General features: G+C 52.8%; 5 protein-coding genes and 1 pseudogene across 10 annotated transcripts; 2 read left to right on the top strand and 4 right to left on the bottom strand.

Moving 5' to 3' along the window:
- Positions 1 to 2: 2 nt before the first annotated feature.
- RNF31 (ring finger protein 31) lies at positions 3 to 11,631 on the bottom strand. Of its 3 annotated transcripts, XM_045569870.1 has the most exons (21): positions 10,728 to 11,616; positions 10,496 to 10,642; positions 10,211 to 10,366; positions 9,938 to 9,997; positions 9,763 to 9,838; positions 9,343 to 9,523; positions 8,492 to 8,879; positions 8,041 to 8,331; positions 7,533 to 7,781; positions 7,232 to 7,417; positions 6,908 to 7,114; positions 4,085 to 4,258; positions 3,904 to 4,002; positions 3,725 to 3,814; positions 2,533 to 2,647; positions 2,292 to 2,410; positions 1,906 to 2,019; positions 1,692 to 1,749; positions 732 to 828; positions 257 to 425; positions 3 to 144 (listed from the first exon to the last, which is right to left on the bottom strand). In XM_045569870.1, the coding sequence occupies exons 1-21, from the start codon at positions 10,914 to 10,916 to the stop codon at positions 91 to 93; spliced, it is 3,219 nt and encodes a 1,072-aa protein (XP_045425826.1). In that variant the 5' UTR covers positions 10,917 to 11,616; the 3' UTR covers positions 3 to 90. The 3 variants fall into 3 exon arrangements, with proteins under 3 accessions (XP_045425826.1, XP_045425833.1, XP_045425842.1); XM_045569877.1 differs by lacking the exons at positions 3 to 144; positions 257 to 425 and having other exon boundaries at positions 734 to 828; positions 1,692 to 1,724; positions 10,728 to 11,630; XM_045569886.1 differs by lacking the exons at positions 3 to 144; positions 257 to 425; positions 732 to 828; positions 1,692 to 1,749 and having other exon boundaries at positions 1,928 to 2,132; positions 10,728 to 11,631.
- On the bottom strand, positions 1,180 to 1,298 carry LOC123631066 (annotated as a pseudogene).
- Positions 11,322 to 15,498, top strand: PSME2 (proteasome activator subunit 2). Its single transcript, XM_045570098.1, has 11 exons — positions 11,322 to 12,066; positions 12,375 to 12,407; positions 12,845 to 12,907; positions 13,149 to 13,235; positions 13,340 to 13,370; positions 13,457 to 13,554; positions 14,142 to 14,210; positions 14,681 to 14,748; positions 14,868 to 14,922; positions 15,205 to 15,291; positions 15,374 to 15,498. Exons 1-11 carry the CDS (start codon positions 12,019 to 12,021, stop codon positions 15,452 to 15,454), a joined length of 720 nt encoding a protein of 239 aa, XP_045426054.1. The 5' UTR covers positions 11,322 to 12,018; the 3' UTR covers positions 15,455 to 15,498.
- Positions 15,499 to 16,716: 1,218 nt separating this feature from the next.
- Positions 16,717 to 19,341, top strand: EMC9 (ER membrane protein complex subunit 9). Of its 4 annotated transcripts, none has more exons than XM_045569982.1 (6): positions 16,717 to 16,951; positions 17,083 to 17,292; positions 17,425 to 17,501; positions 18,487 to 18,757; positions 18,849 to 18,943; positions 19,107 to 19,341. In XM_045569982.1, the coding sequence occupies exons 2-6, from the start codon at positions 17,095 to 17,097 to the stop codon at positions 19,285 to 19,287; spliced, it is 822 nt and encodes a 273-aa protein (XP_045425938.1). In that variant the 5' UTR covers positions 16,717 to 16,951; positions 17,083 to 17,094; the 3' UTR covers positions 19,288 to 19,341. The 4 variants fall into 4 exon arrangements, with proteins under 4 accessions (XP_045425938.1, XP_045425930.1, XP_045425947.1 ...); XM_045569974.1 differs by having other exon boundaries at positions 16,718 to 16,951; positions 18,484 to 18,757; XM_045569991.1 differs by having other exon boundaries at positions 16,725 to 16,951; positions 18,688 to 18,757.
- PSME1 (proteasome activator subunit 1) lies at positions 19,337 to 22,164 on the bottom strand. The gene is made up of 11 exons (XM_045570086.1): positions 21,991 to 22,164; positions 21,258 to 21,290; positions 21,081 to 21,143; positions 20,869 to 20,979; positions 20,736 to 20,781; positions 20,499 to 20,596; positions 20,174 to 20,242; positions 20,026 to 20,093; positions 19,894 to 19,948; positions 19,733 to 19,819; positions 19,337 to 19,559 (listed from the first exon to the last, which is right to left on the bottom strand). The coding sequence occupies exons 1-11, from the start codon at positions 22,027 to 22,029 to the stop codon at positions 19,479 to 19,481; spliced, it is 750 nt and encodes a 249-aa protein (XP_045426042.1). The 5' UTR covers positions 22,030 to 22,164; the 3' UTR covers positions 19,337 to 19,478.
- Positions 22,165 to 24,242: 2,078 nt separating this feature from the next.
- FITM1 (fat storage inducing transmembrane protein 1) lies at positions 24,243 to 25,980 on the bottom strand. Its single transcript, XM_045570148.1, has 2 exons — positions 25,265 to 25,980; positions 24,243 to 24,881 (listed from the first exon to the last, which is right to left on the bottom strand). The coding sequence occupies exons 1-2, from the start codon at positions 25,528 to 25,530 to the stop codon at positions 24,269 to 24,271; spliced, it is 879 nt and encodes a 292-aa protein (XP_045426104.1). The 5' UTR covers positions 25,531 to 25,980; the 3' UTR covers positions 24,243 to 24,268.
- Between the last annotated feature and the right edge of the window lie 956 nt (positions 25,981 to 26,936).

Here is a 26,936-nt window from a genome sequence, read left to right on the forward strand (position 1 = left end):
AGCCTGGGCAATAAGATGCTTCTTTATTGGTGCTGGAGCTGTTCCTGAGGGAGTCAGGCCACGGGACCCTCATCTGGACCCTTGCCCCGGCTACTTCCTTCTGCGGGGGATACTCTGTCCCAAGGGAACCTCTTCTGTCAGCTTCTGCAGAAGGAGAGAGAAGGTAATGATACTGGAAGCCTGGAGCTCAGACTCAGGCTGGGACAGGTGACTTCTGGAGGGTGGGGTCAGAGGCAAGGCTGGGTGAAGGCTGTACCTGTAACAGGCGGGCTTGGTAGGTAGGGGCATCTTCTCCAGCCAATGGCTGGGGACGCACGTGCAGGTAGCGCTCAGTGGCTGTCTCCAGCTCTTCAACCTCATACAGGGTGGCTGGGTCCAGTGAGTGGGCATTGATGAGGCTCACAAGATACTCTTTGTAGTGTGCCCTGGGGAGATAAGGGAGCAGAATACTTGTTCTTCTGTTGGCTAATATTAACTGAGTGTGCCCAGTCCATGGCGGGCACTGGGATACTCAAACAAGAATGACAAGCCCTGTCTGCTGCACCTGTAGGCAGCGCCAACCTGTGCACGTTGCCTGCTACTACCTATCCAAGCCCTTGCCCAGAAAGCCCCCTCCCTCGCATTCCTTGCAGGACCTACTGCTCCCAGAGACCTACTTTAGTGCCTGGGCATGCCCTCACCACTCCTACCCCGATGCCCAACACCATGCTCCATGTCCTGCCAGCACTCACTGGCAGAGGCCGGCATAGCCAGCTGGAGTTTCCTTGCCACAAGCTTCATCCCTGAGCCCATTGGGAACCTCTTTCTGCTCCATCACTCGACAGCCACCTATGGGTGAGAGAAGAAAGGAACCCTTTGTTGGGAGGAGACCACTGACCACAAAGCCCCAGGGGAACTGGAATATCCATGGGGCAGGGAAGGTAGCCTCCAAGGAGGGGACCAAGCACAGGAATTCCTGCTCTCCCAGTGGTGGTGGGTACTTAGAGATGCCATCAGCAGCAGACAGACTCTGACACAGAGGCAGAGACCTTGTCCTTACTTTTATCTAAGCTGGCTTTTGCTCATAAACACATATTCCCTTGAGACAGCTCTTTTGGTTGTTATTTCGCTCTTGCATAATAAACTTATTCTGTGAAGGTCTTACCTCTATTTTCTAAAAATAATTTTTAAAAAATTTAAAGACTACAGCACCTGGTATTCCCAGGCTATCTCCCATCCAAGTACTAACCAGGCCCTAACCTGCTTAGCTTCTGGGACCACATGAGATTGGGTGCATTCAGGGTGGTATGGCCATAGGCTTACCTCTATTTAGACTGTAAGAAGCTGGATAGATTAGAACCACATATGACACCTTTTTATTGCCCTCATGGAACCTAAAACAGTGCCCTGCAACTAGCAGTTCTCATTAAATATCACTGAGTTAATTAATGAATCATTATCATTTGGGAATGGATAAAAAAATTAGTATTAAGGGCTTCATGGGTACCAGGTGCTTTAATGATGTCTTATGTAAACTAGCTCAGCTACAAGGTGCATATTACCTCATTTTGTAGAAGGAGGCCTAGGGAGGTTAATTAACTTGTCAAAGGGCACACACCAAGTCGTGCTAGACCCAAGGCTCCCCTTTCCCATCACACAGCGGGAGCCCAGCACACCACCTCCCCTTCTCAAAGGCTTGTTCCGACACTCACCTCCAGGGACTGCCCGGGCCCCAGCTGGAGGCTCTGTATTAAACATGACGTTATTGTCCTAAGGAGGAGCAGAGACAGATGGGCATTATGTTCCCCTTGATGCTAGTCCCTTCTGCATTTCCCAGCATACAGCCTTTTCCATCCTTGCCCAGCCTGGGCCCTGCCTTCCTCTCCTGGGCAACCCGCAAACCCAGCTGGGTTGGCCACCTCTGACCTGTAGCAGCTTTTGGAGCCGGGGAGCAGTCCAGTCCCTCAGGTAGAAGAGGCAGTCTCGAGGGTGATGGCCGTGAAGGGACTTTTTCACCCTGCAGTTAGGGTCTGGACATTTCTGGCGGAAACCCAGATGGGAGAGGGGAAGTTGGAGACTGTTGGGGTCCTGGCCTCTCAGGAACCCCTGCGTGAGGGGTGTAGGGGTGGGGGGAGATGGAGACACTGGAGGGTCTGGAGTGAGCAAAGAGGGAGAGGGGACAGAAAGAGGTGCTTTACATCCCACTGACTTCCTCTCTCTTCCCCTGGGCTGCTCAATGGCCTTTGCCCCTCAAACCCAATGGCAGCCCCCCATCCTTCTAGCCCTTCCCCATCCTCTGGGCTCGGGCTCACATTCTTGGCGTAAAAGGCATTGTAGCAGCCACTGCAGAACTGGTGGCGGCACTGGGTACAGTGAAAGTGCATGCAGCCTCCTCGGGCCAGGGCGTACGAGAACTTGCACTTGGGGCAATCTGCAAGGGACAGGAGGTCAGGGCTGGGGCTGCCACTGCAACTCAAGGTCCTCAGAAAGAGAGCCACTGGCAATGACAGACTACTGAGCAAACAGACCAAGGGGTGGGGGGGGCAGCCTTACCAATGCCATTTTCCTGAAGATACATTGCCAGGCCCTGGGCCTGGTATTCTGGGTCATTGGTGCGTTTCCAGTTCTGGAAATCCTCGCAGCTCCGACCTCGGTGCTGCTCCTCCCACTGCCAGAGGGAAAGTAGGCTTCACGTGGGAAGGTCCATCCCATGCCCCGGTCCTTCTTGTTGGCCCGCCACTCACATCCAGTGGTCCCAAGCTTAGTTTATGTCATCATCATCTGCCATTTTCTCAGACCCTAAACTGAGGGGCTATCCTTGGTTCTTGCATTTCCTCATACTACCCCATATTCATTAGCAAGTCTTGGTTCCACTACCCAAGCCCATCCCAACCCTGTGCCCCTGCTGCTACCACCTTACTCCAAGCCATCATCAGAACTTGCATTAGTTATAGTCTCTCTGCTTCCCACTCCTGCTCGCCTACTACCCATTCTCCCCATTGCAGCCAAAAGGCCTTCAAAGGTATAAGCCAGGTAACTTGAACAGTACTGGTGGTAATTTAGTTTTGAGGTTTGCGGCTGGGGTCTCAGGTGTTCACTTTATTATTATGTTTCATAATGTAGATGAAATTTTTTGGTATCAAACAACAAACTTCTTAAAAGACAAATGAGATAGTATTGTCCCTTGCTTCTCAGAATGAAGGATAACACTTGCCTCACTTGGCCTTCCGGGCTCTCCTGATCTGGCAGCTGACTCCTCTGACCACCTGCCACCTTCACCCTTGCCCTCTAGGCTCCAGTCACACACCACTTCTTTTTGACTTTGGCCTTTCCATGTGTTGTTATTTCTGTCCCAAATACTCTTTGCGTGGCTGGCTTCTTCTTAACTTTCAGACCTGAGCTTAAATTACACCATTTTAGAGAGGACTTGTCTGACCTCTCTACCCTAAGTAGGTCCATTCTGTTATTCTTTGTCTCAAATTCCTATTTGTTTTCTTCATGGAACTTGTGCCTATGTAAAATTAGTTCCTTCCTCCTTCCCTCACTTTCTTTCCTTCCTTTCTCCCTCCCTTCTCTTTCCCTGCTCTCCTTTCTTCCTCCCTCACTTCTTCCCTTTCTCCCTATACCTGTCTCCCTGCCTAGAACTCAGGTCTGCTTTGCTCTCCAGTACACAAGCTCCCCTGAGTCTAACACAGTACCTGGGAGTAGCTCAGCAAGTATTTCTGAAAGTATGAATGCGCCTTACCTGGCGCTTGCAGCGCACACAGAAGGTCTGGTGACACTGGGGACATGTCGCCTCCAGCTGTTCACGTTCATATATGAACCCAAAGGAGCACTGTAAGTGCAAGAGCATAGCTTTACAGCTATCCGAGGCCTATTCTGCCCCGCCCCGCCATATTCAGCTCCTCTGGGCAGGCCACTTACCTTGGCACACCACAAGAACTTAGGGTCCCGCATCAGCACACGCTCAGTCAGCTTCTTATGAAACAATGCGTAGGCGTCTGGCTCTAGGCTCTCCCGAAGCTGTGGACAGGGTACAGAGGCAGTGGGTGGGTAGGGCTCCTGTTCAAAGCCCAGGGCACCTGAGTCCTAGGGGCTGTAGTACCTGGATGTCAAGGGTGGAGAAATAGGGGAGCAACTGTGTGTCATCGGTGAGGTCGGGGCGGCCACAGGCGGGGCACACCATGTCTGTAATGTGCTTCTCCTTCAAGGCGATGGTGAAGTGCTGGCGGAAGCAGTCAGGACAGATGGTGCACTCACAGGAAGTCAGGGCCTGCATCTGGAGCATGAGGGACAGAAGGAGAGGGAGTCAGAAGCCACAGCTGCCAGCCTGGGGAAGGAGCAGTAGTCAGGTGTCCACTGGGAAACCAGGGTCTAATTAACAACTAGGCAAAGGTAGCAACCTCAAGTGCCAGCAGGGTGCCAGGCAGGCAACCTAAACATCTGAAGACAATTAGTCGGTGGAGGAAAGTAGACAGTGGCAAGACCTAAGGTAAACACAAAAATGCCTCTCAAGGCGTTCACATTCAGTTAAAAACAAATGGGCTGGGCAGTGGTGGCTCATGCCTGTAATCCTAGCACTCTGGGAGGCTGAGGCGGAGGATCACTCGAGATCAGGAGTTTGAGACCAGCCTAAACAAGAGTGAGACCCCGTCTCTACTAAAAATAGAAAGAAATTAGCTGGACAACTAAAAATATATAGAAAAAATTAGCTGGGCATGGTGGCACATGCCTGTAGTTCCAGCTACTCAGGAGGCTGAGGCAGAAGGATTGCTTGAGCCCAGGAGCTTGAGGTGGCTGACAGCACTCTAGTCCGGACAACAGAGCAAGCCTCTGTCTCCAAAAAAAAAAAAAAATTAAAAACAAATATACAAATAACATCCTTGAAATGAAAAATCTATAGAGATGGAGAACAGATTAGTGGTTGCCAGGTGACAGGGAGCGGAGAGAAGGACAGTATGACCATAAAAGGGTAGCATGAAGGAGTTCCGCTGTAGTGACGAAACAATCTGTATCTTGATTATGGTGGGAGTTACATGGATCTACACAAGGGATAGGATTGGGGAGAACCACACATACACATCCACTTAAAAAATGAACAAGAGCTGGGCACGGTGGCTCACGCCTGTAATCCTAGCACTCTGAGAGGCTGAGGCGGGCGAATTGTTTGAGCTTGGGAGTTCAAGACCAGCCTGAGCAAGAGTGAGACCCCATCTCTACTATAAAAATAGAAAGAAATTAGCTGGACAACTAAAAATATATAGAAAAAATTAGCTGGGCATGGTGCCGCATGCCTGTAGTCCCAGCTACTCGGAAGGCTGAGGCAGAAGGATCACTTGAGCCCAGGAGTTTGAGGTTGCTGTGAGCGAGGCTGACGCCACGGCACTCTAGCCTGGGCAACAGAGTGAGACTCTATCTCAAAAAAAAAAAAAAAAAATGAACAAGATCTGTAGCATAGCTAACATTGTAACAATGTCTGTTTCTTGGTCTTAATATTGTGCTATAATTATATAAGATGTCACCAATAGGCTGGGCACCGTGGCCTATGCCTGTAATCCTAGCACTCTGGGAGGCCGAGGCGGGAGGATGGCTTGAGGTCAGGAGTTCGAGACCAGCCTGAGAAAGAGCAAGATCCTGTCTCTACTAAAAAAGTAGAAAGAAATTAGCTGGACAACTAAAAATATATAGGAAAAATTAGCCGGGCATGGTGGTGCATGCCTGTAGTCCCAGCTCTCGGGAGGCTGAGGCAGAAGGATTGCTTGAGCCCAGGAGTTTGAGGTTGCTGTGAGCTAGGCTGACACCATGGCATTCTAGCTCGGGCAACAGAGTGAGACTCTGTCAAAAAAAAAGAAAAAAAAAGATGTCACCAATGGGGGAAGGTGAGTGAGGAGTACACAAGACTTTGTACTACATTTGTAATCTCCTATAAATCTACAATTATTAAAAAAAAAGTGAGAACACTTGGTGTTGACTAAAAACAAAAAAGAGGCCGGGCACGGTGGCTCACGCCTGTAATCCTAGCACTCTGGGAGGCCCAGGTGGTGGATCGCTCGAGGTCAGGAGTTCGAGACCAGCCTGAGCAAGAGTGAGACCCCGTCTCTACTAAAAATAGAAAGAAATTGTCTGGCCAACTAAAATATATACAGAAAAAATTAGCCAGGCATGGTGGTGCATGCCTGTAGTCCCAGCTACTCGGGAGGCTGAGGATCCTACTCAGTAGGATCGCTTGAGCCCAGGAGTTTGAAGTTGCTGTGAGCTAGGCTGACGCCATAGCACTCACTCTACCCAGGGCAACAAAGCAACACTCTGTCTCAAAAAAAAAAAAAAAAAAAAGACACATACAGAGCCAGGGTAATGAAATCAGTCAGTATTTGTCCAAAGTATTTGCCACTTCTGACCTACAGTAAGTGGGAGCTCAGGAGGTAAGAAGAGCTTGCTCCTACCAACTGGATATTTGATGATATCAAAGAATTACTGTTAATTTTTTTTGGTGTGACAATGGCATTGTGCCTATATCTTCAAAAAGAGTTTTATCTCTTAGAAATAGATACTGAAATACTCACAGATAAACTATGATGCCTGAGAATTGCTTCAAAATAATCCTCTGTGTATATAAATGAAATAAAGATTGGCCATATATTGATAATTGCTGAAGCTTGGTGATAAATATACTGGCAGTGAAAGGGCTGAAGGGAGTAAGGGAATCTATACCATAATTTCCTTTACTATTGTATGTTTGAAAATTTCCATACTAAAACATTTACATAAAAAGAGAAGGGGTAGCCTGTTCCTGCCCTCCCCTTCCCAGAAGCCTTCAGGGGTACCTGGGCAACTGCAGAGTAGAAGACAGGGCCAGAGACACGAACTGGGGTGGAGGTCCAAAGGGAATAAAGTCATTCTAGGACCAGGTACGGTGGGGAAGGCTTACCCGGTTGTGGGGCAGGGCCCAGCCACACACAGCACACTCCTGGGCAAGCAATCGGCGCAGGAAGGCCCGGTCCTGGCTGTGCTTCACAGCTTCTACCACATCCCCCAACTCATAGTTCCTGGGTGTCTCCTGCAGCAGTGACAGTGCCAGCTCTGCCCGGCCCCAACTGGGGAGGGCATAGACGGCCAAAAGCCGTCTGACCAGGCTCTGCAATGTGATTCAGGTGGAGGCAGAAGTCACTGTCAGAGCCCAGGGACCTTCCCTTCCCAAATTCCCTCTTTCTTCTCTAGGTAGGTTCTTGGGCTCCTTGCCTCCTCCCAGCACCTGCTTATCTGGTCCATCCCAGGAGGGGGTGGGCTCAGGACCACTGTCCCAGAGGCGCTGACGGAAGGGCTCTAGGCGCTGTCGCTGTAGCTCAGTCAGGGCTCGTGCCACATCACCTCCATGCTGGAACAGTGCCTGGAGAGACCCCTCCTCAGGCCCAAAGCCCAGAGACCGGAGCTCCTGCACCTACAAGTTGGGAGTGGAGAGAGGAAGTAAAGACAGAAAAGCAAGCAAAGGAGAATGTAAGAGACTCTGAACTCTGAGACTCTCAACCCTGTCCCACCTCCAGCACAGTTGATACCTTCCTACGCCGGGCCCTCACGCACTCTTCCACAGCTTCATCAAGGTTGCCATGACGATCCAGCCAGGCTTTCCGGGCCTCCTGACAGGAAAAGGCACCCAGCCCAGGGTCCCGCTGTCCAGCCAGCTCAGCCACCATCTCCAGCACGTAGGGCAGCTCTGAGCGCAACCACTTCAGGGGCACCTCAGTGCCTGAGTATTGCAGAGCTGAGAAGACCTCCTCTGGACAGGCACCTGCAGCTTCCCCTTCCTAAGGCACAGTCCCGCCCATCAGGCCCAAGAAGAGGGATACCCTCCACCCACCCTCAGATGAACTGAGATGCCAACAGTGGCTGGGCTCAGCCATGGACCATGTGACCAGTGCATAAAATGGTAATTGCCATGTGGAAGTGTTCAGTAAGGGACAACTGCTGCTAACAATGACAAATCTTATAAGAACTATCAACCAACTGCAGCATCTCCTTTCCCCCACCAGCTCAGCCCCACCTCATCCCAAGTCGAATCCTCACCCGGATCATGATCACTAGTTGGAGACCTTCCTCCCGCATCTTGTCTTGTCGGTGCTTCTCAGAGTCTTCACAGGAACTGGGCAGGGGGGCACTGAGGCATCCCGGAGGCCCAGGCTTAGGGAGTCCCTTTTCCAAAGAACTGGCATGGGGCCGGGGGTCATGCTGTACTGGGATGGGGCTGCTTGTCCGGTTGCACATAACACACACCCAGCCAGGGCCCGAGTTGCAGAAGGTACAATGAATACAGTACCAGACTTGAGTCTGGGCAGAAGAGAGCAAGGTATCCCCCTGCTGGGAAGGCAGAGAGGATTATCCCATTGACTGGCTGGCTGAGGTTTATGATGAAATATACGGAGCTGGGGGAACTAAAGAAAAATGGGGGATGGGAAAGCAGAGAATGGCCTGAGGTAACATGTGCAATGAAGAGTTGGGAAGGCCAGGAACAGGTTACCTGAAGGGGCTGCAGGCAAATACCAGCATCCTGGGAATCCACCACCAAGCTGGGAGGCTGGGCCAGCCGAGGTCGCTCACATATGGCACATAGCACAGCTGCTCCCTCATTCTCAAAGGTACAGCTCTGGCAGGCCCACCGACCCCGTGCAAGCTCAGGTTCTAAGCCCTCAGTTCCTTGGGGACCCTCGATCCTCAACCCCAAACCCTTACAGCCTCGGGGCCGATCACAGGCCACACAGAGCACTGTCCAAGGCTCATTTAGCATGGCACAGGCAGCACAGTGCCAGGGCAAACGAGCACTTGCAGGATCAGGGGAAGAAAGAGAGCTGTCTCCCAGGGCCAGCAGGGAGGTCGGCTGGGGCCGTGGCTGGGCCGAGGCAGGTAAACTGTAATGGAAAAGCAGATATGGCCTGTTGAGGTGGGGACCTGGTAACTGGGTCCCTCACTTCTGGGCATTTCCCATTTCCTGAGTAACAGCACATGGCACTGGCCCTTGCACATCTTGTCTCTGTCTCAAATACTCTCATACCCATGGCCTGTGCAACATTTAAATGGCAGCTTAAAGCTCACTTCTTCTGGGTAGATATACCTAGTATGGGTACTGAAAATACTGCCAAGTGATTGAGCTGATCCTTCAGACTAGGTTGCATCCACCTACTACCTATTTGCACACCATCATAACCTGTCTTATGGTGAATGCTGTGTATGTCTACTATCTCCTTCAGGGCTATGACTGGTTGCTTGTCCTCTATTACACAGTCTTTAGCATACAACTTGGCACATGGTAGACAATCAAGTGATCTTAAGGTCTCTAAATTTCATTCTCATCCAGAAGAGACGACATCTCACCTGGAGCTCAGGTGGGTGGCCTGGATCAGGGTCCTGGGAAGGGTCTGGCGGAGGTGATGAGCACGCGATGGGTGTCCATGGAACAAGTGGTCACAGGCTGGGCACAAGGCCTGTTTACAGGACAGGCAGTGCAGTGTGCCTGGGGCAGAACCACAGAGGAAGCAAGGACCAGGAGTGGAGCCTAGAGAACACCAGAGGAAAGAACAGAAAATCTTTCTAAAAAAGACTAGGTTATACCTGAATCTGCTATGGATGGAGGCAAATCACAAGACTACTTTTCAAAATATTTGAACCCAAGAAAACAATTTTAATCTCTTTTAAAAAAATAAAGGAGGATAACCAAGAGGGTAGAAGAAGGTCCCAAATTTCCATCAATATAGTCTACTACTCCCCGCCCCCCCCATGTAGAACCAATAATACCTGTGGCACAGGGTGTGGTGAGGGGGCCAGGAGCAATCTCTCTCAGTAAGGGTTCAAACTCTGAAAGCTGTAGCGTCTAAGGAAGAAAGAGCAGGGAATGGGCAAGGGGCATGGGACCCAGAATCCAACAATTCCTGTTCCCTTTGTTCATCAGCCCCCTTCCTGCCTGCCTTACATCATCTTCAACGTTGTCTTCCAGCAGCTGTTCCAGTGCCCTCTTTCTTGGATGAGTATTCTGCAAACCAGATAAAAAAGGCTTCCACCTAGCACCCTAGAACAAGGCCCTTCCTATAAGCTCTAGAGTCTTAACATTCATAGACAAAAGAACAGCACCAGGAGCTCCCAGAATGCCCATGGTTCAGCAGCATGGGGGTCCTCAGACTGACTTGAGTTAGGCTGTGCTCCCCAGCCTTGGTCTGTAAATCATCAAGACTAAGGAACATCTTACCTGCAACAGCAGGCTGAGCTCTGTCCGAAGCAGCAGTACTTCCAGTGTGACTGTAGCAACCTGGTGCTCATCTGGCTCCTCCTGCCCTTCGGGGAAGCTCAACCCATCTGGCTGCTCCTCCGTGTAGCCATACAATCGTAGCACATCCCGGCCCCCCTACCACACATTCACAACCAATCACCGCCCCTTCCCATTCAGCACAGCCTCAGGCCATTTCTAGCCAATCCCCAGCCCAGGCCCAGGCCCAGGCCCAGTCCCCTTTCCCATAAGGCTCAGGGGCTTCACCTGCACCGCATCCACTGTGCTGCGAAAGACAGGGTTATTAAACTTGACCCCGCGCCAGTACCGGGGCCGCTGAGGGCTGAGGAGGTTGCGGCCGTATTTCTCCAGGATGTTCAGGGCCGTGGACAGGGTGTTGAGGTAGTTTCGGGGCTGGGAGCATTCAGAGAGCAAAGAGTTGTGAGCCCGCTCCGGCCCCAGGCCCTATGTCCCTCTTTCAAGCGGGGCCGGGCCTCACCTCCCCATGAGCGTTGCAGCGGACCAGGCGTGCGGCGTCCAGCTGCAGGTAGCGGGCGGCTGGCGGCAGGGAGGTGGCCAGTAGGGGCCGGAGCTGCTCCAATGAAAACGCCTGCCCGGAATCCCTCCTCAGGGCGCTCGCCAGCTCTTCGCGGGCCTCCAGGAAGGCCCGCTCCTCCTCCCCGGGCATCCTGAGACAGGAGTCAGCCCCAGCCTCGCCGCCCGCCAGGACCCAGCGCGGGCTGTGCGCGGCCCGAGCGCCGCCCCTCCCGCCTGGTGCCCGCCTTTGAGACCTGACCCCGTCCGTGGAGCTGCCCCGGGTCAGTCAGACCACGGTCACTCTCCGGCCCCCGGCTCAGGGGCAGGGTTAGCCGGGAACAGGAAGTACTAGGAAAGAAGGCGGGACTGCGACCCGGTTTCAGAGGAACGGGAGGGGTTTAAGCTTAAGGAAGGGGAGTGTGTCCGGAAGCCGGGGGCGTGACCAAGAAGGAGGTCCCAACCAATTAGGAGGTAAATAACCCCCGGCTCCTCCCTCAGCGCGTCCCTGCGTTTTTCCTGCATTCAAGAGCTCTTTCCGGCCTTCCTGCCGTCTGGGTTCCACCCCTTCCGGATGGCTCCAGGCGCGGGGTGGTCCTATTTGGCTCAAAGCCTTCCCCTTTCCATCAGGACCAGTCTGGCAGGCTCCGGTCCTCTCTGGGAAAGTCCGCCCCCCATGGCTGGGGACCCGACTCTGGCCAGCCCTAGGCCTACTCAAGCGAGTCCGGCCCCCTCTCCGGTCTGTCCTGAAGGCAGGGGAAAGCCCCCTCCCCCGCCAGCTTGTCTTCCACCCCTTCTCCGCCCCAGGGGCTCCTTCTTACTGCCCGTTCCACTCGCTCTGATCCCTCTCCGCCCCCTCCTCACGGCCGAGCCTTCTCAGGGGAACCCCACCACTGGATACCCCCTTTCCCATTCTCCCATCCCTCTCACCCCAACCCCGGACTTCCCCTCCGCCCTCGCTGTAAGCCCCGCCCCTTCGCCGAGGGACAACCCGGGTTCCAGTCTCAGCGATCCGGCTCACCCTAGCCCCTCCCTCGGACAACCCCTGGGCTTCTGACCCAGCCAGCACCGCCTCTCCCGGTGGCACTGGCTGGGAATGGCTGAGGGGCTACCTACTGTTTGCGGCCTGCCAGGGGGAGGGGGAAGGAAAAAAAAGAAAGGGGGCGGGGTTGAGGGGGGCGGGTCTGGACCTGAGGAGTGAAAGCGAAAGCCACGGCGGCTAGCTGAGAGACCGGAGATCTGGCAACTGGAGCAGCATGGCCAAGCCTTGTGGGGTGCGCCTGAGTGGGGAGGCCCGCAAACAGGTAACGGGGAGCTGGAGGCCAGGAAGGGTCCGGGGAACCCTCCTGGATGGAGGCCAAGCTGGGTGCTTCAGGGGACCAAGACTGTGCCAGAGAACTCCCCCAACCGGTCTTTAGAGCTTTCACTTCAGCCCGGGGATTTCCAGATTCCTGCCCTCTAACCAGTCTCTGCACTGAGCAGGAGCTTTGAGGGAAAACTGGCTTGTGGGGGAAAGGCCTGAACCACAGTTGGAAGGCACCCTGTTGGGATGGGTTCTTACTCTTGACAACTTAGACCCTTGACCAACATCCGGGTACTGCTGTCTGTGTAGGTGGACGTCTTCAGGCAAAATCTTTTCCAGGAGGTAAGTCTCCTTTGATTCAAGCAATTTGACCCAGAATCTTAGACCAATACACGAGGGTCACAATCTCTCAGAGTGACTCCCAGACCCACCTGGACTTTGTCCCTATTTCCCTTCCCAAGCTTTCACCCAAGGTGAGCTCCTAATTACTGATCTCTACCTTTAAATGGCACCTCTTTGGACTCTCTCCCCTTCTGGCACTTCCTCTCCCCTCTTTTGATGTGAAGGGAAAAGCCATGGCCCCTAAAGCAGGAATATCACAGTCCTAACCTTGGTTCTGCCACTTACCAGCTTGGGCAAGTCCCTTGACTTCCAGGGCTTCAGTTTCCTCATTTGTAAGTCTTGGACTCAATGATTTATAAGGGCCCTTCCAATGCCAATTCTCAGACATCTCACTGAATGTCTTCTGTGACTCCCCACCCTTGCAATGGAACCCACAGGCTGAGGAATTCCTCTACAGATTCTTGCCACAGAAAATCATATACCTGAATCAGCTCTTGCAAGTGAGTAGTGTGGGCCCCTCCTGCTCCATCCCATGTCCACTGTCCCCTCCACCCACTCTCTCTAGCTAACAGCTGGGCTCGGCACGCAGAGAACAGTTGTGAATGGTAGATTGGGAACATTAGGGTGGTGTGAGGCCTGAGCCTAGGTTGGGTGGCAGAGGGTAGAGATGTTTGGAGGGAAGGCTGTGACTCAGGGTGAAGGAAAGAGGCTGCACAGCCCCTGACGGTGAGCTCTGTGCAGGAGGACTCCTTCAATGTGGCTGACCTGTCCTCACTCCGGGCCCCACTGGACATCCCCATCCCAGACCCCCCACCCAAGGATGATGAGGTAAGGTATTCATGGGGCAGGGCTCAGACTATAAACCCAGTGGAGGTGATAGCCCTTCAACCTCTTTGACTTTCCTAAAGGCTACTTCCCCCTCTTTGCCTTAGATGGAAACAGATAAGCAGGAGAAGAAAGAAGGTAAGGGAGAAAGGGGTGACTAGGGAAGGGGAAATGGCACCTTAACTGCTCGATGAGAAAGGACCTGAATCCCCTCTTTCTCACAGTACCTAAGTGTGGATTTCTCCCTGGGAATGAAAAAGTCCTGTCCCTGCTTGCCCTGGTTAAGCCAGAAGTCTGGACTCTCAAAGAGAAGTGCATTCTGGTAAGCCTGGGAATTGGGGGAAAGAGATGATGAGCAAGGCCAGGCCCTGGTCTCCTTCAGAGATGTAAATCCTTCATTGAGAGACCTAATCCTGAAAAAGGAAACTTCCTTCTGTGCCTTGGGTTTAGATCCCCTTTGTTTCGTCATTCTGTTAGACCTCTGGTATCACAATGGTAGCCCTGAAATCAGAGACTTTACTGTATCTACCTCTATAGCCTTAGACCCCACTGCTATACCAGATACACAGTACAGTGGAGGTGATATGATATAGTGAGTTGGTTTAAAAGCATGAACCCTAGAGAGAGACTGCTGGGTAAGTGATAGAATGCTGCTTCTATCACTTAACCCTGCTGGTAACCTTAAGTAAGACATTTAGATGTTCTGTGACTCAATTTTTTCATCTGTTAAATGGGTACAATAAGAATATATACCTTGGAAGGTTGCTGTGATAATTAAATGAAATAAATCTAGCACAATGCTTGGTATATAAGTGCTCTATTAAATATAGCTGTTATTAAGAAGTAGCAGTAATAAGAAGAACCCAGTAGGTTTGTTGAATTATTCTTACATGATACCTCTTAATACAGGTGATCACATGGATCCAGCACCTGATCCCCAAGATTGAGGATGGAAATGATTTTGGGGTAGCAATCCAGGTAAGAAAAGGGTGACTGAGGCCAAGTGTGGTGGCTTATGCCTGTAATCCCAGCACTTTGAGAGGCTAAGGCAAGAGGATCGCTTGAGGCTAGGATTTTGAGACCAGCCTTTGCAATATAATGAGACCCCCACCTCTAAAAAAATTTTTAAAAAATGAGTCAGGCATGATGGCAGGTACCTGTAATTCTAGCTACTCAGGAGGCTGAGGCAGTAGGATCAACTGAGCCCAGGAATTCAAGGCTGCACTTTGATTGTGCTATGATTGTGCCACTGCATTCCAGCCTGGGGAACAGAGCAAGACCCTGTCTCTACAATTAAAACCAAAAGAAAAAGGGGGATGACTGCGGATACTGAGAGTGGGGACAGACTTGAGGAGTGAGAGATAGGAGCTAGACATGAGCTAGGAGGAGAGGGAGATAGCGAAGAAGGGAGGAAATGAAAAGTTTTCTTTACCCCCATGTCACTACAGGAGAAGGTGCTGGAGAGGGTGAATGCAGTCAAGACCAAAGTGGAAGCCTTCCAGACAACCATCTCCAAGTGAGGGCAGCTGGAGGACCACCATGGGGGGCTGTAGAGCCATTTCTTTGTGCAAAGGGTCTGAGAGAATACATCTCCCTGAACACTCACCCCTGTGGTATTCCCCTTGCTTTTGGCAGGTACTTCTCAGAACGTGGGGATGCTGTGGCCAAGGCCTCCAAGGAGACCCATGTAGTGAGTGGATAGTCCACCATCCTTTTAACTGGCTGGAGGTGGGGTGGGTGGCGGGGAAGAGGTCCTTATCTTATAAGACCTTCCCAATGTGGAGAATATGAAGCCAAAATTGTTGCCTGGAAAAACTGATTTAGGCTTCAACAACCTCTACTCCTTTGGGATCCCATTTCTTGGTTCTGAGAAGGGGCTTATCCTCAAGTTAACCTATCCCCTATATAAGGAAACCAGACTAATGTCCCAAGCTCCCTTGGGGCTGACTTAGCTTTGCCTCCCGTATCCCAGATGGATTACCGGGCCTTGGTGCACGAACGAGATGAGGCAGCCTATAGGGAGCTCAGGGCCATGGTGCTGGACCTGAGGGCCTTCTATGTGAGTATGGAGTAAGGCCTTAAGGAAGGTGCATGGGGGAGAGAGGCCATAACCTGACTCTTACTCTCTGGCCTTCTCCCAGGCCGAGCTTTATCATATCATCAGCAGCAACCTGGAGAAAATCGTCAATCCAAAGGGTGAAGAGAAGCCATCTATGTACTGAGCCCAGGGCTAGAAGGAAAATAAATGACCTGTACTTTGTGTGGATTACCTCTGGTGTGTGCCATTCATTCAAAAATCATTTATTGAGTGCCATGTATGTCCAGACGCTGAAGATGAATGTGGTGGTGGGAAGGCGTGGGGGTGCCAGGAAGGCGTGGGGGTGCCAGGAAGACAAAGATGAATTAGATGCCCATCTTGGTCTTAAGAGGTCCAACTAAGGAACAGAGTGGAAACTGTTACAGGCCATGACAGCCATGCAGATAACCTGTATTTTGGAATTTCACAAGATTATTTCCCTTGGAGGTCTCATGAGTTCTTCATGAAAGAGGTGGCATTTGGGCAGAGCCCTTATAGGAATAATCAGGCTTTGGATAGAGTGGGGAAAGCTCTGTGGCTGAAGGGGGATGAAAAAAGGAACAATCCTCCCTCAGCAAGCTTAGAGGGAGAATGAGGTTTCACTGGATGGATTATGGATGAATGGTTGGACTCCTCAAGGGCTGGGAGGGGGAAAATGCACCTAAGGCATTGTGGGGAAGGAGTTATACCACAGGACATTATGGGAAGGATTAATCAGTAAGTTTTTCTTTTTGTCCTTTTTTCCCTCCCCTTCAGTCAATCACGTCTTTATCTCTGCCTTTCAGGATTCATCCCTGGGCAGGTGATAGAGACAAGGTTTCCTGTGCTGTGGTCTTTACTATAAATTCCATGAAATTGTTCTTTAATTCAGGGCCTTATCCTGTTTTAAAATATAAGAATTTTTGCTGCTGTTGATGTGGAAAAAGAAACAACAAGGAAAACAAAAGAGAAGTATTTGCAGCATAGCACTTGACAGCTTGGAAGCCCGTTCCCTTACATATCTCATTTAATCCTTAAAGGACCGTGGGTAGCAGATATTACATTAAAGAAACCTGCGGCCTTGAAGGGAACGCGGCTCATTAGTAAATGACAGAGAAGATAGTACAGCTCCTCTCATTCCATAAAAGGAGCAAGGCTATCTACTTTGTCCCCAGTGCTTCGGGACACCCGACTGCTGGCAAGCGCTCCATTCCCAGGGCTCTGCCCGGCCTGTGGTGGCGGGCAGCACGAGTAACGGGCAAAGCCAACCTGCAAGCAAGAAGTCGGGTAGCCTGGCCAATAAGAGTGCGGGCAATTTTCTTTCCTTTGCAGTTGCGGGTTCTTTCCAGTTCGCTGGAGACAAAGGCGGGGCAAGGTTTGGACGCAGCCGCTGATGGGAGAAAACGAGAACCTCTAGACCTATCAAGGAGCACCACGTGGGCGGGACTGCGAGAACCGTCCGGCAGGGAGCTGCCGGCTCTGGGTCCCCGGGACAGGCGGGGATCTGCTGCTGCCCGCTGGGGGCCAGGGGAGGCGGCGCTCGGTGCCGCGGGATGCAATCGGAACCTCCTTCTGGGCCAGGCCGGGGGAGGGCTCTGGGACCGAGGTCGCCCGAAGCCGGCGGGCCGCCTTAGAGCCGAGTTAGAGTCGCCGCTGAACCTAAGTGAGGGGGCACTGGGAAGGGCCAAGGAGGGCGCTGAGCGCTGGAGGGAGCTACACGAACGCGAGCTGGGGCCCGGCTCGCCTGAGCGGGGTGGGGAACCGGCACTAATCGGGCTTGCTGCTTCCCGGCAGGCCCCGCTCGCCATGGGGGAAGTGGAGATCTCGGCCCGGGCCTACGTGAAGATGTGCTTGCACGCCGCCCGGTACCCACACGCGGCGGTCAACGGGCTGTTGCTGGCGCCGGCGCCGCGGTCCGGAGAATGCCTGTGCCTCACCGACTGTGTGCCCCTCTTCCACAGCCAGCTGGCCCTGTCCGTCATGTTGGAGGTCGCCCTCAACCAGGTTCCTCCGTTGGACGCCCATTCTCAACCCCTTAACACCCCTAGCCCGAAGTCCATCCCCGCCCGCTTGGCAGCAGGGCGCACCGAGGCTAGCGGCATGGTTTAGTTACTGATGGCCCCTTTCCCACGACAGGTGGATGTGTGGGGCACACAGGCCGGTCTGGTGGTGGCTGGGTACTACCATGCCAATGCAGCTCTGGGCGACCAGAGGTGAGTGGAGTAGCCAGAGGCGGAAGGCAAAGGATTTTGCCTGGGGCGGGGGAAGGGAGTTGGGGGGGCGCGTAAGAGAACCAAGGTCATTCCTTTCATCTTTCCTCCGTGAAAGGCTTAGGAGCAGGGGCTGTACACCAGGCACTATGCTGGGTACTGGAGTGAGGAAATACAAAGATGAATAGGACAGAGCCCTGCTCTGGAGGAGCTGCAGTGAGGGTGGGGAGGACAACTGCATCAACAACAGGCCGATCTTGCTTTAACTGAGGTGTCACCCAAGTACTGAAAGAACACAGAGCCCAACCAGCAATTTTAAAAATAAGGAAATTTCTTTACATACATATATATATAGAGAGAGAAAGATAATTCTATATATTAATCATATATATGAATCAAGTTGGAAATACTGTTTTGAAATTTGCTTCTCTTCTTCACTTAATAAATATTTGCCATCTTTCCATTTCCACACCAAGAGCTGCCTTCCCTAACAGCTATATAGTATGAATATGGATGTACCATAATTTATTTAATGCCTACATTAAACATTGAGATTGTTTCCAACTTTTTACTATGGACACTGTCCTATTATTATAATAACAGTAAATTCTTTTTTTTTTTTTTGAGACAGAGTCTCGCTCTGTTGCCCGGGCTAGAGTGCCGTGCTGTCAGCCTATCTCACAGCAACCTCAAACTCCTGGGCTCAAGCGATCCTCCTGCCTCAGCCTCCCGAGTAGCTGGGACTACAGGCATGCGCCACCATGCCCGGCTAATTTTTTTGTATATATATATTTTTAGTTGTCCATATAATTTCTTTCTATTTTTAGTAGAGACGGGGTCTCACTCTTGCTCAGGCTGGTATAATAACAGTAAATTCTTTATAAGTGGAACTTCTGGGTCAGCATGTACATAGTATAGTTTCAATTTAGATGATTATGCCAAATTGCCCTCCAAAAAGACCACCTTTGATTTCCACTCTCACCAGCAGTGTCAGAGCACCTGTTTCCCACAACACTCAAGCATCAAGCAGTCGTGCATCAAAGCATCCAGCAGGCCCGACCCCCCCAGGCCAGCTACAGGGAAAGGCCCACAGCTGCACCCACATCTATGAGACCTGGGAGGCCCAGCTCAAATGGACAGGTTTTGCCCGCAGTCGGCTCCTCACTCCTCTGATCTTCCTTCTACACAGCCCTGGGCCCCTGGCCTTGAAAATCGCTGGACGAATTGCAGAATTCTTCCCTGATGCAGTACTTATTATGGTGAGGCTTGGGTTTCAGGGTGGAGAGGTGGAGAGAAAGTAGGGAGGTGGATCCTTGAGACTTTCACACCTGCCCTTCTTTGTCCACCCAGTTGGATAATCAGAAACTGGTGCCTCAGCCTCGTGTGCCCCCAGTCATCGTCCTGGAGAACCAAGGTCTTCACTGGGTCCCCAAGGACAAGAACTTGTGAGTGCCCCACTCCCTCCACCTTTTCTTGAAAGTGCAAGGCTCTTGGGCCTCTTCTGTCCTTGGTCCTGCCCCAAGGGTCCTTCTCCAGACCCAACCTTTGTTAAGTATATGTCTGTACCCACTGCCTGCTGTTTGACCTCCATGGGGGTTATTATTTCAGAGTGATGTGGAGGGACTGGGAGGAGTCACGGCAGATGGTGGGAGCACTGCTGGAGGGCCAAGCACACCAGCATCTTGTAGACTTTGACTGCCACCTTGACGACATCCGGCAGGACTGGACCAACCCGCAGCTCAATACCCAAATCACCCAGTGGGTTGGTCCCACCAATGGAAATGCCTGAACCAGGGCCATGGGTGTCAGGATCCAATAAAGAGACTTGGGCTGATGGGTCACAGTATGACTATATTTATTGTGCCTGGGAGGCAAGGTGAGTGAAAAACCTCAACAAGAGAAAGGTAGGGAAAAGTCTGGAGTCCACGGTAAAAAACAAGAAGGTCTGTGCTGTATCTATCACAGAATAAAAGGAGGCTCTCAATAGATCATTCCCTTTGTTTCTCCCCTGGGCTTCTTGAGCTTCTCAAAGTTCTTCAGGATGATGTCATATAATACAGCCTACAAGACCAGGGAGGGGTAGGGGTCAGCCTCAGGCCCCCAGTGGCTTTGTGCCCCATTCCTAGCCTTGTGGAGAGACGGAGCTTTGTCACCCTTCACCCCTAGCCTGCAGGGCTAGGGGGTGGGTGACCTGGGAAAGCTGCCTCTGCCCACCCCTGCCCTCGCCTCCTCACATAAGCATTGCGGATCTCCATGACCATCAGCCGGATGTCCCGGTACTCTGCCTCATCCAGCTCGTGCACCAGCTGCCGATAATCACCCTGTAGGAAACTCAAGTCATGCCTGACTTCACATGTGTCCTTTACCCATGCACCCAAACCTGGGCCTCACCTACCACATGGGGCTGCTTGGCTGCTTTGGTCACTGCATCACCTCGCTCAGAGAAATACCTGTGGGAAGCAGAAGTGTGTATGGAGTGGGAGAAGGAGGGAGCCCAGAGTGTGGGTGTGGGTGAGCAGCCACTCACTTAGAGATTTGAGTGTGGAAGCCTTCCAGCTTTGTGTGGAGGCTGGTCATCAGTTCAAACACCTTCTCCTGGGGAAAGAAAGCAAGGGGGAAAGTGGAAGGAAGCATGGACTAGATAGGAGGGTGGGGGAGTGGGGCAGTGGTCTCACCTGGACAGCCACTCCAAAATTGTTCCCATCCTCAATCCGAGGTATCTGCAGCTGCAACCAAGTGGTGACCTGGGGGGAGGGAATGGCATCAAAGCCACATCAACCCTCCACTCAATTCCCAGGTTCCTATCCTCCCTAGCGTCCCTGCCCACACTGGGTGGAGGTGTGCCAGGTCCATCTTGAGCCCTAGGGCCTAGACTTCTGGCTTCACTTGCTGTGCCCTCTCTTGCTAAGACCTGGCAAGTGCCAAACCTTAACTAGCAGGGAACCAAGAGGACAAAGGGTTTGACCTAAAAAGCCTGAGGGTAGAAGTGGGAGGGCTCACCAGGTTGAGCTGCTCAATGACATCCTTGATCTCAGGCTTCAAGCGCTGCAGGAGAACCACGATCTTCTCATTGCAGTTCACTGGGCCACAGGGAGGACCTAGAGAGTGGGCAATGGGTCAGTCACATGATTGAGTCTGTGTGTGAGGTGCTGAAGGGGAGAGTGGAAAGGACTCCCTAGGGAGGAGCTCCTGTGGGGTGGGACTCAAGTCTCTTCCCACTGTAGTGGTTCCAAGTACCTTTGTCTTCATCTTCCCCTTTCTTCTTTTCATCCTTGTCTTCCTTCTGCAGGGAGAGAGGGGTCCATGGGAGTCAGGACTAAGGCTGATTTTTCCCATGGTTGGATCCTTCTCCCAGCTCTTCCAGACTTACCTCCTGCTGTTTTTTCCGCTCCTCCTTCTCTTTCTCCTTAACTGGATCAGGCACTGGGATGTCTAACGGGGCCTTCAGATTGCTCAGGTTGGCTTCATTGAGAGCTGGTTCCTGTTGTAGGGTGGGAGGAGGGCAGAAGCTGAGGGTGTTCCTCTCACCTCCTCACTCTCAAGGTCTCCCAAACTCTCCAGCTCCCTGCTGGGCCCCAGTACCTTTAAAAATGCATCCAACTCAGAAATCTTCTTGGGAAAATAGCTCCCAAGCAGGTTCTCTGTCTGTGTGAGGTGGAGGAGGATGGGGTCAGAACCAAATGCCCTTCCTAGGCAGGGAGGCAGGGCTGAGCAGTAAGAGTTGGGTGGGGGTGTAAGTACTGATGGGGCAGGTCTTACCTTGGTACACAGGTCTTCACGAAACACATCCACCTGTTGGGCACAGGCAACCCTTCAGAAACTTGGCTTTAAGGCCAGTTCATTTGAGGACAGTTCCCTTAGGGTTGTATGGGGCCTGGCCTGGGGGGAAAGGTGAAGTGGATCCCCCTAAGGCCAGACCTGAGGAAGCCAAGATAGATCCTTGCAAGGTGGGTTGGGGTGGTGTTGGAGTGGATCTCTGCAGACCTGGATCTGGGGAGGGAGGAGTGCATGCCCCTGGGACTGGATTTGGGGGATGAGTACATTCCTAGCCTTGAAGGGCGAGTGGCTCGAGTGAGAACGGATTCCTGGGGTCGCATGGGCGGTGTGAGGAGAGGTGTGGACAGCCCTCTGCTAGTGGGGCAGAGTTGGGCTGCCCTGTGGAGCGGGCCCCGGGACCTTCCTGAAGGAAAGGCCATGAGGTGGCAGGGGCAGGTCCCGCACCCGGTCTGTGTGTGGCCCGGGCCCCGGCCAGCGGACTTCCCCTCCACGCCAGCTCTCTGCTTCACCTCACCCCGCTGAACCACAGCCGCCGCGCCTCTCCGCGCAGGCAGCCCCCCCCCCGCCCCTGTCTCCCGGGGATCAGGTGCGCCCCGCAGGCAGGCTTCGCTGACTGACCGCGACTCGGGTCGGGGTCTAGGGGCGGGCGAGGGATGCCTTCAGTCTCTCTGAGCCACGCCTCCCCGGGACCCTGCCTAGAACCCGCAGCGCTCACCTTGGCTTGGGCGTCAGGCTGGACCCTGAGCGTGGCCATGGCCGGGTGGGGTGCCTAGCGCCGCGCGAGGAGCGAGGAGTGGGCACGGGGAAGGGAAAGCGAAAGCAGCAGCTCGCAGCCCGCACGGCCTTCCTGGGGAGCGGGGAGTGGAGGACTGAAGGAGGCGGGGCCCATTGAGGGGGAGGGGCGGAGCCGCCGAGGAGGGCGGCCGAGGCGCGGCCCCCACCCCCAGAGCCCGAGAGGAGCGTTTCCCCCCGCCCCCTCCTCCAGAAGCCCCGCCCCAGACCCCGCCTACTGCCTCGGCCCCGCCCCCGCCTCCCGGAGCCGGGTGCTCGGATCACCCCGCCAACACCGACCTCTCCACGCCCCACCTTCCACCTCCCGCCCCCCATCTCCCCGCCTCTCGATTACCCACTGACTCCCCCACCCGCCCTCTTCCCCTGCTCAGCCTCGGACAGTGATAAGCCTTACTTGGGGCTCCCTATCTTTCCTAAGAGATGGGCAAGACCTGGCGTCTCTTTCCTAGCCTTGCCAGCATGGGCTCCTGGCGCCATGGGCACCCTCCGGCCCCTGCAACAATACTCAGAGCTGGCACCTCCCTATCCAAGCTCCAGTGGGCTCGCTCCTGCACCCCTGCTGCGGACTCCATTCTTCTATAATGTACTCTCGCAGAGCAGGGGGTTCATGCTTCGCTCTTGCTTAAAACCATTTCTCAGCTTCCTGTTGTCCTTAGAGTGAAATCCAAAGGGACATGTCTCCCCTTCAAGTTTATTTCCCTACTGATTTCCCGGTCATTCATTACACTTGGCAAATGCTTGGGTTTCCATTTGTTTCTCAAAGTTGTCAAGTGCATTCCTGCCTCAGGGCTTTTGCCCTTGCTAATCCCTTTGCCTGAAATGCCCTTCCCCTGAGTGTTGTCATTAGGTTCTCTGCTCAAATGTCACCTCTTTAAGAGAGAACTTTCTCCGTTATCCTTTATAAAGTACCTCTCTCCAAGTCTCTCTATTACAAGTCATCCTGTTTTAGTACATTCACAGCACTTTTCTCTGTGATACTAGCCAGTTTTCTGTTTTTGTTCTTGTTTTTTTGAAACAGGATAATGTAGTGGTTTAAACAAGGTTTTGGAAAACTTTTTCTGTAAAGGACTAGATAGTAAATATTTTAGGCTTTTGGAGCCTTACAATGTCTGTAGCAACTACTCAACTCTGCCACTGTAGCAGGAGGCAGCCATATATATGTACATGAATTAGTGTGGCTGGGTTCAATAAAACCTCATTTTATAGACACTGGAATTTGAATTTCACGTAATTTTCACGTGTCATGAAATATCCTTCTTTGATTTTTTTCAACCATTTAAAAATGTATCAGCAAGGGAAGGATTGAAAAAAAAAGAAGAAAAAAATCAAAACATGTAAAAACCATTCTTACTATACCTTGAAGGCCATACAAAGACAGGCCACAGAAGGGCTGTAGGGTGCTAATCCCTGGTTTAGAACATAGACAATACACCCATATTGCCGAGGTTTGTAATCTGGGCTCCTCTATTTATTAGCTGTGAACAAGTCACTTAACTTCAGTGCCTCGGTTTTTGCAGCTGTACAGTGGAAACAGTACTACCTCATAGTTTTGCTGTTGTGAGGACTAAATGTGTTAATTTATTTAAAGAACTTATAGACACTTAGAACACTGCCTGGCACAGAGTAGATACAATGCAAGTGTTTGCTATTATTATTTGTGTGTTTATTATCTGCTTTCCCCAGTTAGCTGATAAGCCCCAAAATGACAGAAACCTTGTCTGTCTCATTCATATGGCATGGAACTATGCTTGGCTCGATAAGCATTTGTTAAATAAATGAGCACACACAGACCCTCTATGGGGGAGACAGGGCAGGAAGGGTCCCAGAGTGGAGTGCCTAGATAGGCAGTCCCCTGAGGAAGGTGGAGGGGAGGTTCAGTGGAGAAGGCAGGAAAAACAAATCTGCCAGGCTGGAGATGGAGCACCTGCTCATAAAAATGATGCCTACACCTAAGGACACTGTTACCTGCCTTAGGAGTACCATTTCTCGATTTCACAGACCCAGATAGCTCACAGTCTTTGCAGAGGCTAAAAGGAAAACAGAAGAGACAGAGGTCAAGGCTAAGGAAGGTCATTCAACATTGATGACAGCAGGGAATGGCTGAGGAACCCTAGTGACTACCAGACTCTCTTTCCACCTTTTCCAGGCTCCAACCAAATGATGAGAGGAGCCAGAGCCAGGTCTGATGGCTTTTATTTCTTTCAGTTATGCTTGCGGCTGGAGTGGGGGCGGGGGAAGAGCCCGTGGCCCGGGCTCCCTGGAGACCAGGGCTGATGATACCAGCTGCCATAGGTGAGGTACCAGGCGAAGGTGCCTACTGCGGCGCCCACCACCTTGTGAGTGTACTGGTGGAAATAGATGACGGTACAGAGCAACAGGAAGTTCCAGAGGCCCAGCAGCAGCACGTTGAGCAGGAAGACGAGGCGCAGGGGGGCGCCGGCAGGCAGTCCGTGGGCCAGGTACTTGGCAAACACTGCCGCTTCCTCAGCCATCAGCAGGCAGCAGAAGGTGAGCAGGAAGGTGTGGGAGGAGACCGTGTAGCCCCGCCACTGGTGGCCGGCTGCCAGGCAGCTGCGGCGGTCTGGCAGCTCATGGAGCAGCAGGCCCTGGGGCAGAGGCTCAAAGCAGGAGCCAGTCAGGTCTTCGATGAGCAGAAAGGCCCGGCCAGCCCCCCGCCACACGGCTGCCCTCACCACCAGTCGGCTCAGGTGCCTGGCGGTCACTGCCACGCGCCGTGTAGCCAGGAACACCACCAGCAACACAAAGCCCCCCAGGAAGGTGCATGTCCAGCCCCACGCTGAATTCACAAACTTTCTGTGGGCAGAGAAGATGGGAGGCTACTGAGACCCCCAGCCCTGTCTCCCCACCCTGGTCTGTGTCCCCATCACTGCTCTGTCCCCAACCCTACACATCCTCACTAGCTGTCTTTCCCGTGCCCTTTGCAACCCCCAGCCATTTAAGCTTTGCCATCTGCTTAGAGGACTGGTCAGCATTCTAGGGTCCACATTTCCTCTTCCATCTTGCTCCTGACTTCCCCTGTACCCCAGGGCTCTCTTCCCCTCCCCCTCCCCCCATCTTCTCCTCAAACTCCTAGCCTATTTTTAGTGTTCAGACTGGCAGGAGGACAGAAGCCTGGAGAAAGGAGCTGGGATCCCAGAGTGCAGGGAGCCCGTTCCCACAGCCTTGAGTGGACTCACATGTTGAAGAAGTTGCCGTGGCTGGCGAAGATAGTCCGAGGGTTGACATGGAACTGCAGAAGGGGCCCAAAGATGACCACTGCTGCCAACCAGGCATGGTAGAGGCGCCGTAAGCAGGGGCTGCCCAGGAGGCGGGCGGCCTGTTCACTTCCAAAGTACAGCAAGGCAGAGGCCACCCAGAGCAGCACCTTGACCAAGCAGCCCAGCAGTGCCCGGATTCGGGCCCCGGCTCCCGGCCCTGCCCCCACCACCGGCCCCCGCTCCATGTTCCCTCCCCTCCCCACTAACTGCTTGCTCTGCTGGGCAGCTGAGGAGGGGCTGATGGGGCCCCCCCTGGACAAGGACAGGCAGTGACAGGTGTGGAAGACACAGGGCAGAGCCCTGTTGGCAGCTGGCAGGCGGGGGAGAGGGGCGGGGGGCGGTAAGGGGCCAGGGTGGAGGGCTGCTGCGTCAGCAGGGTCCTGGCCTTGAGTGTGTGGTAGTGTGTGTCCCGACAGCAGCCTGTGTCCTTTCCTGTCAGCCTTGTGTCCTCGGCTTCAACCATGTTCTCATTTGTGTCTCAGGGCCAGGCCTGCTCTTCAGGGCTGTCCTTGTCCATAGCCTGCTTGGGTCTGCCTGTCTTTGTTTGGTCAGCCAGAGCCCCCTACCCCCATCTCAACTTTACCATGTATTTGCTCCAAAGGGAAATCAGAGTTCATGAAGATAAAACCAACTAAACCTTGAAAGTCATTAAAAAGAAATCTGTCTGTCTTATCGTCAGTGTGATCCTGTCCTCCTGAGGTGTTGAGGACAAGGGCCTGCCAACAGCAAGGTGTTGTGCACAGCACCCTGTCCACCGCAGGCCTTGCAAGGCATAGCAGCAGGATCCACTTCAGAGCACTGTGACCCCAGCAGCTTGGCTCTGCTGTCTGGGACCACAGTTCCTTAGCTCAGTTCCTGTCTGGACCGAGGGGCTATAAGGGGCTAGTTTGGCCCAGGGCTGCCGTGTAAACCGGAGCTTGTGCATTGCACAAGGCAGCACCTTTCTCTCAGGGGGCACTATTCATTTATTATGATGATTAGCAGATGAAAGTCAAGTGTCCTAAGGAAGGCATCTTTTTTTATAAGATGGTGATGGCCCAGGCTGGACCCTTAGATTCCCTAAAGATCAGGTTTACTCTCAGGTGACAGCGGGTAGAAGAGACCCTAGAAGGGAAATTCCCAGTCGGGAGTCCATCTAAACCAACTACCCTGAGCCTCAGGGCTGCCCCATGCAAACCCTGGCCTCCCAGCCTGACCGCTGAGGCTGAAGTGGCAGGGTGGAGAGCAACCTACCCAAGGAGAAGTCCCTGTTATTCAGTGACGGTTTCGAGATCACTTTGTGTCTTTCTTCCTCATTCCTCAAAACTGGTGGTGGGACTTCTGAGCACAGTGGAAGCAGTGAAAGGAATGAGCAAGCAAGGACACCCAGGGTCTAGGCCCAACTGTGTGACTTTGGGAAAATCAACTAACCCTCCTTGGTCCTCAGTATATTAATTTCCTCTGTGAACTGATCAAGATGGGTTAGATAATCAATCAGATTTCTTCCAGAAAAGCCCTCAGTGCTCTCATCTGTACATTGATCAAGATGGATTAATCAATTAGATTCCTTCCAGATCCTAAAGCCCATACATACTTCTGCATAGTGGTCTTC

Source organism: Lemur catta, chromosome 1 (genome assembly GCF_020740605.2).
Source record: "Lemur catta isolate mLemCat1 chromosome 1, mLemCat1.pri, whole genome shotgun sequence".
Lineage (NCBI taxonomy): Eukaryota > Metazoa > Chordata > Mammalia > Primates > Lemuridae > Lemur > Lemur catta.

Excerpts from the sequence above, each read along its gene's own strand:
- RNF31 (XM_045569870.1), bottom strand. The coding sequence starts at position 10,916 with ATGCCCGGGGAGGAGGAGCGGGCCTTCCTGGAGGCCCGCGAAGAGCTG. Across the intron at positions 3,815-3,903 it reads AGTTCTTGTGGTGTGCCAAG|TGCTCCTTTGGGTTCATATA; the intron begins GTAAGTGGCCTG and ends TTGCACTTACAG. Across the intron at positions 2,648-3,724 it reads GTGTGCGCTGCAAGCGCCAG|TGGGAGGAGCAGCACCGAGG; the intron begins GTAAGGCGCATT and ends TCCCTCTGGCAG.
- PSME2 (XM_045570098.1), top strand. The coding sequence starts at position 12,019 with ATGGCCAAGCCTTGTGGGGTGCGCCTGAGTGGGGAGGCCCGCAAACAG. Across the intron at positions 13,371-13,456 it reads TAAGCAGGAGAAGAAAGAAG|TACCTAAGTGTGGATTTCTC; the intron begins GTAAGGGAGAAA and ends TCTTTCTCACAG. Across the intron at positions 14,749-14,867 it reads TTCCAGACAACCATCTCCAA|GTACTTCTCAGAACGTGGGG; the intron begins GTGAGGGCAGCT and ends TGCTTTTGGCAG.
- EMC9 (XM_045569974.1), top strand. The coding sequence starts at position 17,095 with ATGGGGGAAGTGGAGATCTCGGCCCGGGCCTACGTGAAGATGTGCTTG. Across the intron at positions 17,293-17,424 it reads TGGAGGTCGCCCTCAACCAG|GTGGATGTGTGGGGCACACA; the intron begins GTTCCTCCGTTG and ends TTCCCACGACAG. Across the intron at positions 18,944-19,106 it reads GTCCCCAAGGACAAGAACTT|AGTGATGTGGAGGGACTGGG; the intron begins GTGAGTGCCCCA and ends TTATTATTTCAG.
- PSME1 (XM_045570086.1), bottom strand. The coding sequence starts at position 22,029 with ATGGCCACGCTCAGGGTCCAGCCTGACGCCCAAGCCAAG. Across the intron at positions 21,291-21,990 it reads AGCCTGACGCCCAAGCCAAG|GTGGATGTGTTTCGTGAAGA; the intron begins GTGAGCGCTGCG and ends TGTGCCCAACAG. Across the intron at positions 19,560-19,732 it reads TGGAGATCCGCAATGCTTAT|GCTGTATTATATGACATCAT; the intron begins GTGAGGAGGCGA and ends CTGGTCTTGTAG.
- FITM1 (XM_045570148.1), bottom strand. The coding sequence starts at position 25,530 with ATGGAGCGGGGGCCGGTGGTGGGGGCAGGGCCGGGAGCCGGGGCCCGA. Across the intron at positions 24,882-25,264 it reads CACGGCAACTTCTTCAACAT|AAAGTTTGTGAATTCAGCGT; the intron begins GTGAGTCCACTC and ends CTCTGCCCACAG.